General features: G+C 34.1%; 1 protein-coding gene across 15 annotated transcripts in view; it reads right to left on the reverse strand.

The window, feature by feature from the left end:
• LOC141389763 (uncharacterized) overlaps nt 1-21,065 on the reverse strand; it is a 282,798-nt gene that overhangs the window by 72,515 nt on the left and 189,218 nt on the right. For 14 of the 15 annotated variants that reach the window (XR_012409161.1, XR_012409167.1, XR_012409164.1 and 11 more), the window contains exon 1: nt 15,275-15,991. The exons of the other annotated variant lie outside the window; for it this stretch is intronic. Coding sequence is in view for 6 of the 14 variants with exons in the window: in XM_073961778.1 (XP_073817879.1) it covers nt 15,275-15,292 (18 nt within the window). In the remaining 8 variants the exon portion in view is untranslated. Of the gene's footprint in view, nt 1-15,274; nt 15,992-21,065 lie in introns of those variants that run through there. 15 annotated transcript variants of the gene reach the window in all.

Here is a 21,065-nt window from a genome sequence, read left to right on the forward strand (position 1 = left end):
TGCACACTGGGAAAACTTCAAACGTCAAATAAACTATCGTATGAGGTTTCATACTTCCGAACAACCTCCTCCGAATTTCCGACCACCCTCGTCAGAACTTCCGACCAGGGACGTACGCAGGATTTCATTTCAGGGGGCCCAACTTTACTAAAAATCATGAAAATTTGAAATGGTGTGTAGCGTTACGTAAAGCTTTTTTAAGGTTTTGTTGTGGATTTTATATGAAATATTGACACTAAGTATATAAATTCAGTAGAGAAAGAAAGCTCAAGGATAACATTTTAACTTTTTACAGAGCATAAAAGACCTCGGATATTTAGAATTGAAAATAAACCATATCGGACCACGTTCGGTATAGTCGCCATATAAAAGTTGCGCCCAGTTATCAGTATTTTGGACCTATATAATTAAAAAATAAAGGTCCAAGTTATGGTATATCCCAGAATTTTAAAAGCACAGAGAATTGCCATTATTTCTGCTATGGCAAGATTTTCTGTATTTCAAAGCTTTTAATCTACTTTTTAGAGTATCAGCTGTAATACAGATTTTGGAATCCCTTTTTGTTGACGATTATCCATGCAGAAAGTGGGTAAAATATATCCACGTTTTAATCCAATCCACATAACTATAATTGCGAGTAGGACGAATTGAGTTATAGTGTATAGTGGTATAGTTCGACCCGAATATAACGCCTATTTTTTTAATTACATATCGAAATACCTAAACGAATTCTTAACCTTTAAAAAGAAGAAAAACTCGAGACCGCGAGCACAGATTTGACTTCTATATCTAGTTATTGTGTCGATAACCTAAGAATAAAATAGTCTTTAATGCCTTAAAAACGCCAAATTTGATTTTTTACAATAAGTGATAGAGTCTGATACAGACGATACGGACGATCGGAGTACTGTTTGAGACTACAAAACTCATGTTTGGGCTATGCCACAGCATGGTCGAACAAATATCTCAGAAACAAATATCAGAAGCCAATCGGCAAACTCTAGCTAAGTCGTGACAAAATAATATATGTCACAATATAAATCACGGTCCGCCTTAACTAACTTTAAATGAAAGGTGCTTACACCTGCGAAGTTTATGCGGATTCTGAAACTACAATGTTCATAGATGAGAAAAATCAAAAAACAAAAAAAATCGACAGAGGGATTTTCAAATAAATCGCGGTCAAAGTTCAAATTTTTATGAGTGTTTTAGGGTTTCACGGTTTTGCTAGGAATTTGCAACTCCTATGGTAATGGGACTAAAGAAAATGTTGTAGCTGTATAAATTCTCTACATAATTGGCCTTTATTACTTTTTCCTACGTTTTACCATTTTTGAGATATAGAAGTTTAAATTGGGACAATGCACTGACTGTATCGCCTCCTTATAAAACTATGTCATGTACGATGTCCTTAACTAACTTTAGATGAATACGGCTTACACCTGGAAATTTTTTTGCGGATTCTGAAACAGCAATGTTTATAGATGATAAAAGTCAAAAAACAAGAAAAAAATCGCTGGAGGGAACTTTAAATAAATCGCAGTAACGTTCACATTTTTAGGTTTATTTGAGATTTTCAAGATTTTGCTGGGAAGCGGCAAGTCCTATCGAAATGTATTTAAAGTGTATGTTGTAGCAGTGAAAATCCTGTACAACATTTTCCTTAGTTTTATTTCGATAGGACTTGTCGTTCCCACGCAAAATCGTGAAAACCTAAAAAATCCCAAAAATGTGAACTTTTACCGCGATTCATTTGAAAATCCCTCCGCCGTTTTTTAATTTTGCTCATTTATATTATATAATAATTATTCTCTAATAATACCCAATAAAACCCTGGTCTATTTATCACTTGTGCCCAAACGCGTTTTATATTTATCATAACTTTTAAACGTTTGGAAACGAACTAAAAAAGTCATGAATTTTGATTTCTGAAAAAGAAGTCAAAAAGTATAAATCGCCTTTGCCGACAGGATATGTGCCCTCAGCCTGTGTAAATTTGCGACTATAAAAATATCAAATACCGGCTACACAACCAAAATATTTTCCCCAAAAATTATGTATTCAGGGAGTTTTTAGAACGTTGTGGCCTGTTTGCATGATAGTTACTGCGCCCACAAGCCATTTTAGTTGGTCACCTTTAGAGCTTTGTCAGGAAGCACGGACTTGCCCACTAAAAATTGGATACCGCAGTAAACCAGCACTTATGCACTTATGTTGAATTGTGTGAGGGACGTACATGAAGATGTTGGCAACACATATTCTTTTGGAACTTGTTGTACGTTTGGAAGTATTTCTATTTGAAGGAGTGGGCCGATATAATCCATATAGTTTCGATATATTTCTGGAAGAAATATTGCCATGTGCAAAGTTGAGATCGAATTGATTACTACCATTCTAGCGAATGTTGAACTTTTATAGCGGAAGTACTGACTTAAATTTAATTTGTACAAAATATTACGAGATTCAAAACTTGGACCAGTCTGTCAGAAAACTGAGGTACAGACGGACGGGGTGTCCGTGCAAACATATGTTGGGTATAAAATTTGAACGTATCAAAATGTATATTATCTCATAACCCTAAAAGCTGAGGGTACAATTATATTTTGTTGATAATATAGAAAAAATGCAAGTGGGTATGCTACATATACCAGATTTTAGCAGTTTTTGACGCACACATATAAATTTTTCTTTATTATTTTCTCCTCATGGTAAGCAACAAATAACAAAATGTTGGTTAAAGCAGCAAAACAAATTTCTAATTGGTTTTCAATATATTGTCCACGAAGAACCCTTCGTATTTAATAGTGGAATGATGTGACATGAAGAATTAATTCAGATTTCATTGGAAGTTTCTCCCAAAAAGAAGGATACAAACAAAAAATTAAAAAAACAAATCCTGCAAAATTTGTTAATGATTTACATTTTCTGTACAGAAACTTCAGAAAAATATAAGTTAATAGACAAATAAAAGAATAGACAAAGAAATCCTCTCACCTAAATGCTCTCACTCTATGAGAATTGAGTCAGTTTACGAGATACTCAATTTTTAAAATGGCAAGAACTATACATTTTTAAAATATTTTTGATGGTAAAAGACAATATGTGGGTAGTATTTGGCCGGATCTACACCCTCATATAAAAAAGTCAAAAAAATCTTGCAATTTACCAAAAACAAAATGCAATTAAGTGAACACACAGCATATTGGTTGTAAGAGCGACCCCTACAAAAAACAAGTAAAAAAGTATCAGTCGGCGTTGCCGACAGAGATATACCCTCAGCTTGTGCAAATTGAAACACTTTTTTCACAAAAAAAACGTATGTATTTAGGGGGTTTCAAAATGTTGGTCGTATGAACCGACAAAAATGTTGATTAGGATTAAAGTTCAAAAATTTTGCGGAAAAGGTACTTAAAGGAATGGACCGACATAGATCATGAGGGTGCCATAGGGGGTTTTTACACCCTTCGGGCTGTTTTCTCAAGAAGTATGGACTTGCCCCTGAAACAACTTTTACCATCGTAATTGAGGCAGCGAATGTAAGTTGCTTCAACAAAAATCAAAGTGATTCAATAGCATGTCTTAAAGTGAATTTATCCAAAATTTTGTGTGGGAGGTACCCGAAGGAGTGGACAAATACAGTCCATATTCGAACCTGATCTATATCTGGTAGATATTATGAGAATATGTAAAGTATGGACCAAATCGGTCACTCCCATCAAGAGTTATCGTGCGCACAATTTTTCCGAATATTTTTGAACTTTTGTGGGATAGGTACCTGAAGGAGTGGACCGATATGGCTTATCTACGAACTTAAACTAATTTTGGAAACAATATTACGATGGCCAAATTTTGGCCGGAATCGGCATTTCCGTTCGCGAGTTATCTTGCGCTTCCATCCATAAACATGGTGTCATAGGGTTTGTTTTTCAACTTTCAGACTTTTTTTCAGGAAGTATGGACTTGCCCCTGAGGAAACTTGTTCCTTCGTATAGGGGACAGTGAATACAAGATGGTACAACAAAAACCAAGGCGATTCGAGAGCAGGTCCTAAACTGAAATTTTGTGTGAGAGGTTCTCGAAGGAGCTTACCGATTGAGTCCATATTGGAACCTCATCTAAGTCTGGTAGAAATTTCATAATGTGCAAAGTATGGACCAAATCGGTTACTTCCTTCAAGAGTTATCGTACGCACAAATTTTCCGAACATTTTCGAACTTTTGTGGGGGAGGTACCGGACGGAGTGGACCGATACAATCCATCTTTGAACTTGAACTAAGTTTGGACAAAATATTACGAAAGCCAAATTTTAAACCGAATCGGCAGATCCGTTCGAGAGTTATCTTGCGCTCCAACCACTACACACGGTGTCATATGTTTTTTGTAACTTTCAGGCTATTTTCTCAGGAAGTATGGACTTGCCCCTAATGAATATTACAGCGTCGTATAGAGGACAGCGAATACAACTTGCGTAAACAAAAATCAAAGCGATTCGAGACCAGGTCCTAAACTGAACATTTCCGAAATTTTGTGTGGGAGGTACCCGAAGGAGTGGACCGATTGAGTCCATATTGGAACCTCGTCTAAGTTTGGTAGAAATTGCACGATGTGCAAAGTATGAACCAAATCGGTTATTCCCTATAAGAGTTATCGTGCGCACAAGTTTTGCGACAATTTATGAACATTTGTGGGGGAGGTACCTGAAGGAGTGGACCTATATGGCCCATCTTCGAACTTAAATCGAATCTGGACAAAATATTTCGATACCCAAAATTTGAACCGAATCTATTGATCCGTTCGAGAGTTATCGTGCGCATCAGCCAGACAGACGGACGGACATTGCTAGATCTACTCAAAATTGTCTAAAACGGATATCGTAAAAACCTACTTGGGGTCTAAAACCATTATTTCGATGAGGCACATTTTTGGTCGTATCAAAGTGTAAATACCCTCTTTAGCCTAAAGGCTGAGGGTATAACAAGCACACTACAATTTCTCTTTTATTTGTCTATGTATAAGTTTTCATTTGAAATCTCCTAACATACAAAATGTTTATGACAAAGAAAAAATGAAATAATTGGTAACAGTAGCTTAATAAATTTTGTTTGACCAAACCACTTCGCTACCACATAGTCGCTACCACAATTAATAAATTTTTCCTACTCCATTTTACTCTTCGAGTAAAGTAAACTTCTTTTAAAACTCGTACTATTCTAGTAATCCCACTCGCGAGTAAAAACGAGCAAACCATACTTTTTGCTCGCACTCTTCGAGTACTCCCACTTGCGAGTACGTTTCACTCGCAAGTAAAAATGAGCAAATCGGAGCTCTGTTAGAAAGTTTCATTCATTCATTTGATAAATTTAAACAATTTTGCCCGGAGTCGGAGTCGAGTTATTTTTTTCGAATCAGCAAAATTGCTCGACTCCGACTCCGAAACCCTGGTCTAAGGTTGGTTTATGTTTGAAGTAGGACCTTTTCAGTTGACGCCTGAAAAAACGATGAAGAAAATTTACTAGTTCATTCCTGTGGCTAAACAAGTAATCCTACAAAAAATTTTGCAAATAGAGTCAGAATTTTAGATAATAATATATAGGGCCGATGGAAATTTTGAGGCCCCAGTGGCACGTGTTAGCATATTCCGATTGTACTCAAACTTTGGCAATCTTAAAATCTAACAAAACTAAACATTTTAGGGGGTGCTACATAAAAAATCCGACATCGATTTTGTAAAACCACCAAAAAACCACTCTCGCCAACTCCGACTGATACCCTTTTACTTGTTCTGGTAAAAAATAATGTGTTCATATAGTCTGCCAGCGGTCGTCAAATGGTAAGGCAGAAAAATTCATCAGTTCCATTTTTTCTTTGTTTTGTGAGGATATGCTGCACCGAAGTTGCACCACTTTTTATACCCAAACATTAGACGAAACTATAGACTTCTTTGCCTTATCCGTTGGCGACAATACCAAATCTTCCCCAAATTAGATTAAGCCAGACTATTTTGAAAAACAGAACAAAATTGTAACAGCCATGGCAATAAAAAACACCACCAATATTATAATATTTGTCATTTCTAAAATAAATTCCCATCCGTTTACTAACAAATATGAGCTTTAAAACATCCCATTGTGACAAAGATAGATGATAATTTTTGTGTAGGACACATGCTAGCAAAAAAGCGGAAATGCTAAACAAAACAATAGAAAGTATGCCAAAAGAAATGTTCTTTTTTTCAAAATTGAGTGATTTTGGAATTATGTCCCCTCGCTCTCCGAGGAACACAATCTTTTCATTCAGATATGTATGTAATTCATAAACGTCATTTTTTAATATTTTTAAGAATGCCTTGCATATGTACATCTTCCTATGGTATATTCAATATTTTGACTGGCGACAACAACTACACTCTCTCACCCGTTTACTTTGCCTATATTTAGAATTGCATCATTTTGGGCGGCAGTGGGTGTTAATACATTTTATTTTCCATTTATTTTCTGGTATTTGCGTTTCTTTATTTCATTTATTTATTTCTTGTCCACTTGTCAATGATGTATTAAATAATCATTTACAAGTATTATTTAGACATAATTATGTGAATTGTTTTCATTTTATTGTTGTGAATTATTTTTGTGTACAATTAATGAAGGTACTTTGTGCCAAAAGATTTATTATCTGTCATAAAGATTTAATGTTCCGCAAGTGACACTTCATTTCGGAATGGTCTATAAATTTTGTAATATTGCAGAAAGAAAAACGCAAAATGGACAAATGCGGACAAATAGCCAAGTGAGTGGTGGCACTTTTTATTGTCATTTGAAACTGTGTTAATTTCGCTTTTAAGGTCATATCGCTCATTTACTCAAAGAGTGCCATAACTCAAAAAATGGGGTTTTGGAGTTAACAATTTCTATTTTTTTTTACTACTTCTCCTGTCAAATTTTCTAGATGATATCTCTAAAACTCAACGATTTACAGCTTATTTTTTTGGAGTTTGGCATAAATCATCAAAAAAGTTTTTTTGAGTTTATGAAGCTCTAAAACACCTAAAATCATGCTTGATCTTGCACGGAAATTTAGCACTGATATCTGGCTAGCTCTTTCAAAAGATGGTCCAATTCGTTATTTTATTTTTTGTGTAATAACCTTTTTATGTTGGGAAGTCAAATTTCAATCGGCAACTTAAAACACGTTTTTCTCGAAACTTGATTTTTCGAAATGTGTCACTCTTTGAGTAAATGAGCGATATAGCAGTTTAAGGGCTGTTCGGGAATCGCTTTGTAACGTTTACCGATGGTAGTTCTTGTGGTCCCGTTTACAGCGACATAATGTTTTTCGTGGCCAAACCCATGCTTCAGATCATAATGCTGATGGGCTCAATAACTATAGAAAGAAGTAGTTCCCTAATTTATATCAATCATTGATAGTCAAATTTAACACAAAATCTGCAAAAAATAAGCTCATGGAAGCTAAGAAAAATCTTAAAGAACATGAAAATACTAAGTCTATATTTGTGATTGATTTTTTGAGCAAAGAGTCACTTCAACTATTTAATTACACCAAGACATTGAAAACCGTCGGATATAATTTCATATATACAAATGGAAATAAAATCTATGCCAAAAAAAGTGCCATAAACAAGCCAAAGTTGATTCGAAGAAAGGAAGACGTTGATGACTTATTAATACAAGCTGCTACAAACACATTTCTTAGAAGAAGGTCGATGAGAATGGTGCCAGTTTCAGATGATGATGAAGATACTGATAAGGAGAAAGATGACCCATGTACTTTCGTATCATATATATCATATCATATATATATATATTCGAATAATTTTTCTTTAATTTTTTCAATATAATGTTGGATAATAATAAATATTTTGAAAATATAGATTTATTTGCAAAAAATTTTTCTAAAACCAATATTTCCACTTTCAATATCACGTCTGTGAACTCCAGAAGCATATCCTCCTTTAGTCAATTTAAAGCAGTTATTGCACAATGTCCTGTTCTTCCTGACATTATAGCGGTTCAGGAAACCTGGTTTAAGAGAGACTTAACACAATTGTATAAAATTCCAGGATATAATGCCATACACAGTTGTCGTTTTGATGGGTACGGAGGAACCTCCGTATATATACGAGAGAATCTGGCATATTCAGTTGAACTCTGTGAAAGTCAAAACTTTATTGAATCTATTAGAATTTCCTTGGATAGATTCATCATCAATTGAGAATTACATGTTTTTACCGTTCCCCGAAATGTCATGTTAACACATTTGTTGAGTACTTAGAGAATGAGTTATGTGGTAGTTATGGTACAGCGTCTATAGTTGTTGGAGATTCGAATATAGACCAGCTTAATCCGAGTGAATCATCTGACATTTATTCGACTCTTGCTTCTGTGGACTATGAAACATGTCACACATTAATTACGAGACCTATGAGTAAAAAGTCTATAGACCATGTTTATAGCAATGTGGCAAATAGGATGTGTATTGACTCAATCGAATGTGAACTTTCAGACCACAACATTATATGGTGTCGATTAAGAAGTCATATAAAAAATAGTCAGATAACTAGGAAGTTCATAAAGCTGGGTAATTATAATAATAAAACATCACATATTCGAAATAATACAGCAGATTTCATATATTCAGGAAATCCTTCCATCGATATGCAAAATATCGTATCCATAATTTCAGAAGGTATAAGCACGCACAGTACTACAAAAGAAATCAAAGTAAATTCAAAAACCTTACTAACACCATGGGAGAATGGCGAGCTTCAATCCCTAAGAAAATTTAAAGAGAAAATATTGGCAAGTTATTTTCTATGCAATTCGTGTTCAAAAAACACAGTGGTACCCAAGAGGCCGTAGTAAACGTTGTAAACAGAATCTGTGAAAGCCTGGATGGATGTTTCGGAGGAGTAGGTGCTGTGTTTTATGATTTTTCGAAAGCCTTTGATCTAATTGACCACCGTATATTACTTTCAAAACTGCCATATTATGGTATTCAAGGCAAAGAACTGAAACTTTTGGAAGGTTACATAAAAAACAGGAAGCAATTTGTTGAAATCAATGGCGTGAGAGGAAATATTGGTATTGCACAGCACGGAGTACCTCAAGGAAGCGTATTGGGACCCATGTTATTTACTCTCTATCTTAACGACATATCTAAGCTAAGTATTCATGGAAAATTAATCATGTATGCCGATGACATAACTCTTTTATATCCGTATAACCACGAACTTATATTAAAAGGCCAAATGGAAGATGATGCAAAAATGTTAACTGAATTCTGTCGGATTAATAAACTTGTCATTAACTCCAACAAAACAAAAATCATAAGATTTAGACCCCGATGTCCACAAAATTATCTACATTTCAATTTTTCAATTGGAGAAACTATTATTTATGAAAGCCAATCATTAAAATATTTGGGCATTCATATGCACAATAATTTGTCATGTAATGTGCACATAAATTAGTTTAGCGTCGAAACTAAACTTCTGCTTTATAACTCTTTGATCCAAAGTCATTTCAACTACATGGCACTAATTTATGGCTACAAGAAAACCACTAATTTTAAATCATTACAAAGACTCCAAAATAATGCTCTCAAAACTGTATACAATTTACCTCGATTATTTCCCACACTTCGTCTATATGGTAATGTATCAAAAAATATCTTGCCACTGTACGGTATTTATAAATTGCAGTTGCTAACATATATGTTTAAAGCTGTTAAGAACATTGGACATACGTCAATTCTATTTAACGTTAGTCAAAATTTGGTAGATACCAGAAACTGCTCGAATCTAAGGGTAAAGAGATGCCGATTAGAAGTCACAAAACAATGTATAGAACATAATGGTTGTCTGGAATATAACCATCTTCCGAACGACAATAAGAATCTGACAGAAATTTCATTAAATTTCAGTTAAAATCGTTTTTACTGGCAAACACAGGAATGCTTCTGGAGTAATTTAATTTTCTTTTAAATATATATTTTCTCTACTTTAAAAAAATAGCAAATAATTTAATAATTTTGTTTATATAATTTCCGTTCTTGAATTATAATCAAACACATTAGCCCCTATAGCTTTAAGGCGCTGGGGCGACATATAAATATTGTAATGAAATTGAATTGAAATATATAAATAAATAAAAAAAAAAGTACACCGGTCCATCACTTCAAATAACTCCTCTACGAGAGCTGCTTTTTAATAGCCGGAATTCCTTGACTAAAAATTTCCAAAAACCGCGTCTATGCACAGTGGCAAATTTTCCAAAAAATCTGGCCAAAATCTATTTTTGACCTATATTTCTTGGGTTGCTGATTTCATAACCCACATGCGGGCCATTAAAGGGGTACATTTTGCATACGACCAAAATGACCCTCTTCGAAAAATAATAATAGATCCCCGTTTCAGACAAATTGGGGACGATTTTGTAATGTCCGTCCGTCTGTCTGGATGGAGCGCACGATAATTCGAATGGATCAATCGGTTCGGTCCAAAATTTGGTCTTCACAATATTTTTTTATAATATACTTTAAGTTCAAAGACGTGCCAGTCTACTTCTTCGGGTACCACCCCCACAAAAGTTCAAAACTTTTCGCTAAAATGGTGCGTACAATAACTCTCGAGGGCAGCAACCGGGAAGTATGGACCAACTGTGCACATCATAATATTTCTGGGAGACATAGACCAGGTTCGAATATAGAGTTGTTAAATCTAGTGAACTAGTTCAGTTCGTTTGCGTATGATTTATTTTATTAAAACAAAGAGATAATATAACTCATTCGCAGTTCGTTCACGGAAACAACCGGTGTCCACTGAACTATATTTTGAACTAGTCGTTCAAACGAACTAGATTTAACGAATCGAATATAGACAAAATTTCGGAACATGCAGTTTTGAGGCCTTCTCTCGAATCGCTTTGATTTTTTCAACAGCTTATATTCGCTGCCCCATTTGCGGCGGTACAAGTTTTTGCAAGAGCAAATCTATACTTCGTAAGAAAAATGCCAGAAAGCTCTAAAGGACTCCCTTCGGTCACCATGTGTAGTAGCTGGTGCACACGATAACTCTCGAACGGATTAAGTGATTCGGTCCAAAATTTGGGATTCGTAAAATGTTTGCCCAAACTTAGTTTAAGTTCGAAAATGGACACTATCAGTTCACACCTTTCGGTACCTCCCCCCAAAATTTAAGGGTCAGGCTATTTTCTCAGGAAGTATTGACAGCAAGTACAAATTGTTACAGCAAAAATCAAAGCGATTTACTAGAATATTTATTTTAATAATCCATAGTAGAGGTGATCTTATCCCAACAACCCCCTCCCCCCATCTAACCTTCGTCAAATCGTCAATAAAATTTGAATCGTCAAAATGTTTCAAAACTAGGTGTAAACGCCGTTTTAAACAATTTTTTCTCAGGCAGTATGTAAATGATACTGAATACATAAGATATACAACCCACAGCAATAAATCTAACCCAATATCGCTCAAATATCTTTTAAAACAACTTTCCCAAGATGAGAGTTGTCCCAATGGTTATTGAGTTTTGTAAAGGTAAAGCTTGAATAACAGCTGGTGGGACATTGATAAAAACTGTCATCCAAAACTGACTGAGTGTCCGCTTAAAGAGGGCATTAGTAGAAAGTGAAGAAAGCTGGACTCATAATTTTTTCGACAACGAGGTACATACAATTCCCGTTTTATCTTCAAAACTTTTCAAGGAAGGAAGATTTTCATCCATTAACAATCCTAAACGAACATTTTCAGCTGATATAATTCGAAGGAAATGCAAAACCCCTTAAAACGCCTTCATTCCAGATATGTACCTAAATGTCGCCAATATGGGTGGAAATGGCTATAAACATAGTTTCCCTTAATGTCTTTCGTGAAATTTTGGATAAAATATACATATGTACATAGTTATCATATTTTATTTCATAAAATCGTCATTTCTCAATTTTGGGCCAAAAAATTTTCAAAATGACGATAAATCTTCAAATTCGGCAACACTGGTAAAACATATCTCATGTAATGCGATTTCCACTGATCTGCCTTAAACGTATGTACGTTGTTTGTATTTGAGCATATCGTTGGGAATGTTTCTCTTAATATTTACTAAGATGAAGTCGGATTTTATCCCTAATACATGTTTTTATACCCTCAGCATTTATGCTAACGAGGGTATATACACTTTCATACGGGCAAAATGTGCCTCATCGAAATAATGGTTTTAGACCCCAAGTATGTTTGGACGAAATGTGTTTCAGACAATTTGGAGTCGATTGAGCAATGTCCGTCCGTCTGTCTGTCTGTCTGTCTGCCTGTCTGGCTGGCTGGAGCGCACGATAACTCTCGAAGGGATCAACCGATTCGATCCAAAATTTGGCTTTCGTAATATTTTGTCCAAACTTAGTTTAAGTTCGAAGATGGGTTATATCGGTCCACTCCTTCCGGTACCTCCCCCACAAAAGTTCGAAAATGTTCGGAAAATTTGTACGTACGATAACTCTTGAAGCGAGTAACCGATTTGGTCCATACTTTGCAAATCGTGAAATGTCTACCAGACTTAGATGAGCTTCCAATATGGACTTAATCGGTCCACTCCTTCGGGTACCTCCCACACAAAATTTGGGATAAGTTCAGTTTAGGAGCTGCTCTCGAATCAGTTTGATTTTTGTTTTAGCAACTTGTATTCACTGCCCTCCATACGACGGTACAAGTTGCATCAGGGGCAAGTCCACACTTCCTGCGAAAATAGCCTGAAAGTTGCAAAAAAAACACTATGACACCGTCTGAGGTGGTTGGAGCGCATGATAACTCTCGAACGGATCTGCCGATTCGGTCCAAAATTTGGCCTTAGTAATATTTTGTCCAAACATAGTTTAAGTTCGAAGATAAGCCATATCGGTCCACTCCTTCAGGTACCTTCCCCACAAAAGTTCAAAAATGTTCGGAAAAATTATTCGTACGGTAACTCTTGAAGGAAGTACCGAATTGGTCCATACTTTACACGTCCTAATATATGTACCAGATATAGATCATGTTCTATATTTGTCCACTCCATCCGGTAAGACCTGCAATCGAATCACATTGATTTTTGTTGAAGCAACATGCATTCGCTGCCTCAATGACGATGGTAAAAATTTTTTCAGGGTCAAGTCCATACTTCTTGGACAAACAGCACGAAGGGTGTAAAAACCTCCTATGGCACCATATATAGTGGGTGGAGATCCACTTCCATAATGGTCAATGTCGATCCATTCCTTTAAGTATCTCCTCCGCAAAACTTTTGATATTTAATCAACATTTTTGTCGGTTCAAACGCCCAAAATTTTTAAAACCCCGTAAATACATTTTTTTGGGAAAAATTGTTTCAATATACACAGGTTTCAATATACACTACCCCTTAGGAAGTATGGACTTGCCCCTAATGAAACTTGTACCGTCGTATGGGGGGGCAGTGAATACAAGTTGCTAAAACAAAAATCAAAGCTATTCGAGAGATGGCCCTAAACTGAACTTTTCCGAAGTTTTGTGTTCCTCTTTTTAGCTCTGCCATTTTCGGTTTTTCCATCATTTTGAAAAAATTGAGTTTTGTTGCACAGTGTAATGGTGTGGACCACCCATTCCAATACTTTCAGTAAAAATTAGGTTAAACTTATCGGGCGGTATAATTTTGGTTTTGCGTAACTTGCTTTGCCGGTTTAGGGCAAAAAGACTTTCCTTGCCCAATGCCAGCGGTGAAAATTTTGACTAGTTTGGACGAAATATAGCACCCTTCCACCTGAAGTAGGGTCAGGCAAATATGGTTTGGCTCCGCTGCTTTGTATGGCGCGAAACTCATTATTTCGTGTTTGGACATTGAGTTGTGTTTGACTATCTAATAGATGTAGAAATAAATTTATATGCTCATACATATGTATATGGCCTAATAAGATATATGCAATCAAAAATGTATCCCGAAAAAAATCGTTGTCTGTTGTTGTTGTAGCAGCATATAATGCTGGTTTGGCAGCCGCTAGCTGAAACACTTTTGGTGTCGGGTCAATCCGGTACGAAAGAACTGTCTGGTGCATACGTAACTCTCGAGCGGATCAACATTTTTGTCAAAAGTGCAGTTTAGACCCAGCTCATGAATGGTTTTGCAATTTTTTTTATTGGTTAAGTCCATAACCCATGAGAGGCAATAACTAAACAAATCAAGCAATAAAGCGATCAAAATTTTTTGACATATCAAATTCTTTGATCGTTGAGTGCATGTTCTTTAAACCGTTGTCATATGTATGTATGTATATTATGTTTAATTTAAAATCATTTGTTACAAAAAGCATGTCCATTCTAAAAAGTTTTTCTGAAATATGTCGTATATATTTTCTCTACGTTCCTGGAATAAATTTTCTTCAGTTTTAGAAACCACGAGAAGTATTCACTGAAAACGATAATGTATTTATCCATTTCTATTTAAAATGCTATAAATCTTTTTGTCACAACAAATTCTAATTGATAATGAAATATTTTTCAAAAATTTGAAAATTAATGTGACATTTTGTTGTTGTGTTATAAATTTTATGGCAAAGTCTTTCATCTTTTTTTATTTTTGCGGTTAAAATGCTAATTGTCTTTTGTCATAACATTTAAGGGTCAGCAGTTTTTGGGGGAGGGAGGAGACATTTTAAATTTATCTTCACAAAGAGAACATTGATCGTATGATTAATATAGTAGAGGTACATAGGCAAAGTAGGTAACGAATTAGAATTTTGGAATAGTTTTGAAAATTGTTTCTACAAATTTTTTATAATAAATTAACATTTTGAAGAGAACAAGACAATATTGCTGAGGGGCGATAGCATAAAACATTAAAAAATAGATTTAATATTTATTTATGTACACATACATGTATATATGTATGTCTCTAGAAAGCCAACGTATTTTCTGTTCATGGGTCGGCATTTTGAAAATAGCCATCATTCCGCTTAATATAGAATGCCTATGAAAAAAATGTCCGCCCATAAAAAGGGAATCCTAAGTGAATCATTAAAAGCCTATAAAATTAAATTTTCCGAACAAGAAAAAAAGAGCAAACAAATTTCCGCATGTGTGATCATAATGACCACATGTTCGTTTGTATGTTTGTAATCATCTTCTCATAAGTTCTTTATGTGTATTACAACAACATTAAAACACAAAAATAAATCAATAAAAGCATTTCAAATAAAATAAAAACGAAAAGAATTATGTATTTCAAAATACTTACCGAGTTAATGGTAGCCATGATGACGACAGAGGTGGCGAGGACGAGGATAAGGGAATCGGTGTTGGATTTTTACGGGCAACTACAACACAAACGTTGATGATGACGATGGCAATGGACGATGACGATGATGTTTTTTTTTTGATACTGAATTTTAATGCTGATGATTTGTTCTTTAGTTTTTTTTTTTTTTTGGTTTTTTGTTTTGCTGTCGGTGTCTTTCGTCGATGATTTATAATTTTGGACTATCAGTTTGCTTTATTGTTGTTGTATTTTTTTGCTTGATTTATTTTACTTTTTTTTTGTTTCGTTTTTCATTAATGGCTGATGAATTTGCTTTATGGTTTGTGGTGTTTGTTGGTGGTTGAATGGCGGCTCTAAAGCGGGAATTCTGATTATTCGATTTGATTGGGGGAGGCGATTATTGCCCACTCTTTGGTTGCTGTTGTTGTTGTTTCGGATTTTGGCCAAAACTGAGTCTAAGTTTGTGGCTGTTGTGGTTCGTTTGTAGGTGGCTTTGAAGGTGGTTCTTGTGGTTGTTGTTCTTATTGTTCTTATTTTTGTTATTATTATTGTGGTAATGATGGTCGTGGTTGTAATGAAACTTGTGATGATGCTGATGTTGATGACGATGATGACTATGGCTTTGGTGGTGATGGTGCTGGTGCTTGTGGTGGCTGAGGGAGGCGACAACGACAACAACAACATAAATCATAAAATCTGCAAAAATGAATAATAAAAAAAGAAGAAAATAAATTCAATGAAACATAATCGGAATTTGTGGAAAAATCACGTAGAAAAATAAATTAATTTCAAAAAATAAATATATGTATATAATTAATTGTATATTAAAAATTAAATGCACACATTTTTCAATACATGAAGGTTTATTGTTAAATGAGATTTGTTTATTAAGTTATTGGTATTATTAAAAATTTGTAATAAAATATTTATTTTTAATTATATATCTTCAAATTGCTATATAGAGGAAAGGATTTTAATATAGTTTAAAGACAAAAGAATTACATTAACTTTATAGCCGGAAGTTTTTCGTTAATTATTTATTTTCATTTAATTTCTAAAATACAAGGATTCATTTATAGCTAATAGCATTATCATCAAACATTAAAATACATATCCGTGTACTATATGACTGTATATACATAGATATCTATATATGAATAGAACACCCGCACATACAACTACTGATTTATTTCTATGAGAACAATGATGTATTAGTCGGCATACATTTCCTATACGTAACAACTACACTCACGCTCACGCACTGACAACAAGGCAACAACTCGAACTACAAAACCTTAACAAACAACAATAACAATATGTTGACGAAGACAAATAGGTATTGTTTTATGCTATCGGCAACAAACATATATCTATGTATGTATATTTTATTTTTATAACAAAAAATGTCATTGAATATTTAAAAATGTTTTTCAAACAAGTCCCATACAAACATTCTAACATGTGCCATAAAATAGTACAGTGGAACCTTAAACAAACAGAAATTAGATACATATTTCTTCATATATATGATCCTGATTAAAATTTTACAGTTATTACGGTTTAAGTAAGTAAGGTGAGTAATCTCTCTATTTAATTTCTATCTATTTAACTATCTATCTATTTAACAATCTATCTTCTGGTCCCCTATAATGACGTCTATAAACTCTTCGGTCGTCCAAGAAGACATATTTCTGGTCGCATATAAAGTTGCTCTAGTGGGCAACTTCTGGTCTATATACGCGTCCATAACGATCGTCTCTATAGAAGTTCTTCGGGCCGCTTACAAAGACACCCTCCTGGTCATCTATACAGACGACTTTCCCCAGAGAAAATTAGGATCCGTAAGTCATTATTCGAGGGTTGTGTGTTCAAAGCAATCCGTTGGCCAGGTCTTTTAACAAAAAAAAAAAAAAATATAAACAAAGAACAGTTGATGGTACACACGTAAGCACACGTAAGCGTTTAAACAGCCCTTAATGTTCATACGCGTGCCCTAGTGTGTAGTGTGTTCGGCTACGTATCAGAAGTTCGCATGATCAAATCTTGAGAGCAAAATAAAATAAAATAAAATAAAATAAAATAAAATAAAATAAAATAAAATAAAATAAAATAAAATAAAATAAAATAAAATAAAATAAAATAAAATAAAATAAAATAAAATAAAATAAAATAAAATAAAATAAAATAAAATAAAATAAAATAAAATAAAATAAAATAAAATAAAATAAAATAAAATGAAATAAAATAAAATAAAATAAAATAAAATAAAATAAAATAAAATAAAATAAAATAAAATAAAATAAAATAAAATAAAATAAAATAAAATAAAATAAAATAAAATAAAATAAAATAAAATAACATAAAATAAAATAAAATAAAATAAAATAAAATAAAATAAAATAAAATAAAAATAAAATAAAATAAAATAAAATAAAATAAAATAAAATAAAATAAAATAAAATAAAATAAAATAAAATAAAATAAAATAAAATAAAATAAAATAAAATAAAATAAAATAAAAATAAAATAAAATAAAATAAAATAAATAAAATAAAATAAAATAAAATAAAATAAAATAAAATAAAATAAAATAAAATAAAATAAAATAAAATAAAATAAAATAAAATAAAATAAAATAAAATAAAATAAAATAAAATAAAATAAAATAAAATAAAATAAAATAATATAAAATAAAAATAAGAAGTGCGTTGAAATTGGATTTTCTTTCACCACAACAGTTCCAAAAAAGTGGAAAATATACATATGGGGATTTCTGAGTGAAATCGGACACTTTTTCAAAATGATTTGTTTTATTTTTTGCTGTGAACAGCAAAATCAAAAAATGACGCAGTTTTTAAGATGTTTAAAATAAATTCCTAAAGTAACAAACGTTTCACACTGGTATAAGGGAAACATTTTATTGACAAATTGTAAAAAATTAAGAAAAAATAGTAATTATTCGAATCCCACTACCAAATAGGACTAAACATTTTTGTAATTGAGCGTAGTTTAATACAAAACCTGTAAGGAGAGGATCAAAGTCGGGCGAATATATGATACCCTACACCACTGTGAATATGTAAAATATATATGGGGATTTATATAAACCTGAACTGATTTCCATATAATATGGTACACTTATTACTGTACCAAATTCCGTCACACATTTCAAATTTGATCAAAATTGGACAGATATAACGTGTTTGGTGCAGCAAATACATGAAATCGGCCGAAAATATATATGGGAGCTATATCCAAATCTGAACCAATTCCGATATAATTTGGCACATTTATTTTTAGACCGAATTCAGTCTCACATTCCATATTTCATCGAAATCGGACATATATGGGGTGTTTGGTACAGCAAATACGTGAAATCGTGTACCGATTTCGATATAATTGTGCACATTTGTTTCTATACACAATTCAGTCACACATTCCAAATTTCATCGAAATCGGACATATAAAGTGTGTTTAGTGCAGCAAATACGTGAAATCGGCCGAAAATATATACGGGAGCTATATCCAAATAAGAACCAATTCCGATATATTTTGGAACCTTTATTTTTAGACCAAATTCAGTCACACATTCCAAATTTCATCAAAATTTTACGTATATAGCGTGTTTGGTGCAGCAAATATATCAAATCTGGCGAAAATATATATGGGGCAGTATCTAAATCTGAACCGATTTCAATATAATTTGAAAAACTTATTTTGACTCCAAATTTAGTGACATTGTCCAAATTACATCAAAATCGAACAGAATTTGCGTGTTTGGTGCACCAAATATTAAATCGGCGAAATTGGATCCAAGCCCAATGTGCAAAATGTAAAAAAAAATCAAGTTGGACCAATATAGTTTTTACAGAATTCGACTTTTTCAAGGTGCTATAGCTCTGGAACCGTTATTCATAAAAAATCTGAAGGTATACTGAAATGTTCTGCTGATGAGCAGCATCACAGCAAAAAATAAAGGAAATCAAAAACCTCATTTTAAAAAAGTGTCCGATTTTGCTCAGAAATCCCCATATGTTTTTTAGCTTATTATACCCTCAGCATATACGCTAACAAGAGTATATACACTTTCAAACGGGCAAAATTTCCCTCATCGAAATAATGGTTTTAGACCCCAAGTATGTTTGGACGAAATCCGTTTCAGATAATTTAGAGTCGATTTTGTCATGTTCGTCCGTCTGTCCGTCTGGCTCGCTGGAGCGCACGATAACTCTCGAACGGATGAACCGATTTGGACCAAAATTTGGCCTTCGTAGTATTTTGTCCAAACTTACTTTAAGTTCGAAGATGGGCCATATCGATCCACTACTACAATTGTGCGAACGATAACTCTTAAAGGTAGTAACCGATTTGGTCCACACTTTACAGTGTAAGTTTACACATCGTGAAATTTCTACCAAACACAGATGATGTTCCAATATGAACTCTAATGGTCTACTCCTTCGTGAACCTCTTACACAAAATGTCGGAAAAGCTCAGTTTAGGACCTGCTCTCGAATCGCTTTGATTTTTGTTGTAACAACTTGTATGTGCCGCCTCCCTACCACGGTACAAGTTGCCTCAGGGCCAAGTCCATACTTCCTCAGAAAATAACCCGAAGTTGAAAAAATCAGCTATGGCACCAAGGGTAGTGGTTGGAGCGCACGATAACTCTCGACCGATTTGGACCAAAATTTGACCTTCCTAATATTTTGTCTAAACTTAGTTTAAATTCGAAGATTGGCCATATCAATCCACTCCTTCAGCTACCTCCCCCACAAAAGTTCGAAAATGTTCGCTAAAATTATGCGCGCGATAACTCATAAATATGGTCCATTCTTTACACATCTTGAAATTTCTACTAGACATAGATGATATTTCAATATGAAGTCTATCGGTAAACTCCTTCGGGTACCCACACAAAATACCGGAAAAATTAAGTTCAGGACCTGCTCTCGAATCACGACGGTACAAGTTGCATTAGGGCCAAGTCCATACTTCCTGAGAAAATAGCCCGAAGTTGTAAAAATCCGCTATGACACCAAGTCTAGTAGTTGGAGCGCACGATAACTCTCGAAAGGATCAACCGATTTGGTTTAAAATTTGGCTTTAGTAATATTTTGTCCAAGGGTGCCACCGTGGTGCAATGGTATGCACACCCGCCTCGCACGCTGAAGGTCTTGGGTTCATTTTCCCGGCCAAGCAACATCAAACAATTTTCAACGGTGGCAAAATACCCCTCAGTAATGTTGGCGACATTTCCTGAGTATTTCAGCCATGTAAAACTTCTCTACAAGTGGTGTCTTAAGAGACATGCCGTTCGGACTCAGCGATCAACAGTAGGTCCCATATCATTGAGCTAATATGAATCAGGGTGTATTCATTGATATAAGAGAAGTCTCCCTTGTCCCATCTGGGATGTTTGTTGAACAATTATATATATTTTCTCCAAACTGAGTTTAAGTTCGAAGATGGGCCATATCGGTCCACTCCCACAAAAGTTCAAATTGTTCGCAAAAATTATGCGCACGATACCTCTCGAAGGGGCTAACCGATTTGGTCCATACTTTACACATCGTAATATTTCTACCAGACATAGATAAAGTTCGAATATGAATTATATAGGTCCACTTCTTCGTATACCTCCCACACAAAATTTCGGAAAAGTGCCACCATTACGGCAGTACAAGTTTTATCAGGGGCAAGTCCATACTTTATGGGAAAATAGCCCGAATGCTCTAAAAATCCGCTATGACACCATGTGTAGTGGCTG

Source organism: Musca autumnalis, unplaced genomic scaffold, assembly GCF_047663935.1.
Source record: "Musca autumnalis isolate F117 unplaced genomic scaffold, ASM4766393v1 scaffold_1, whole genome shotgun sequence".
Classification (NCBI taxonomy): Eukaryota; Metazoa; Arthropoda; class Insecta; order Diptera; family Muscidae; genus Musca; species Musca autumnalis.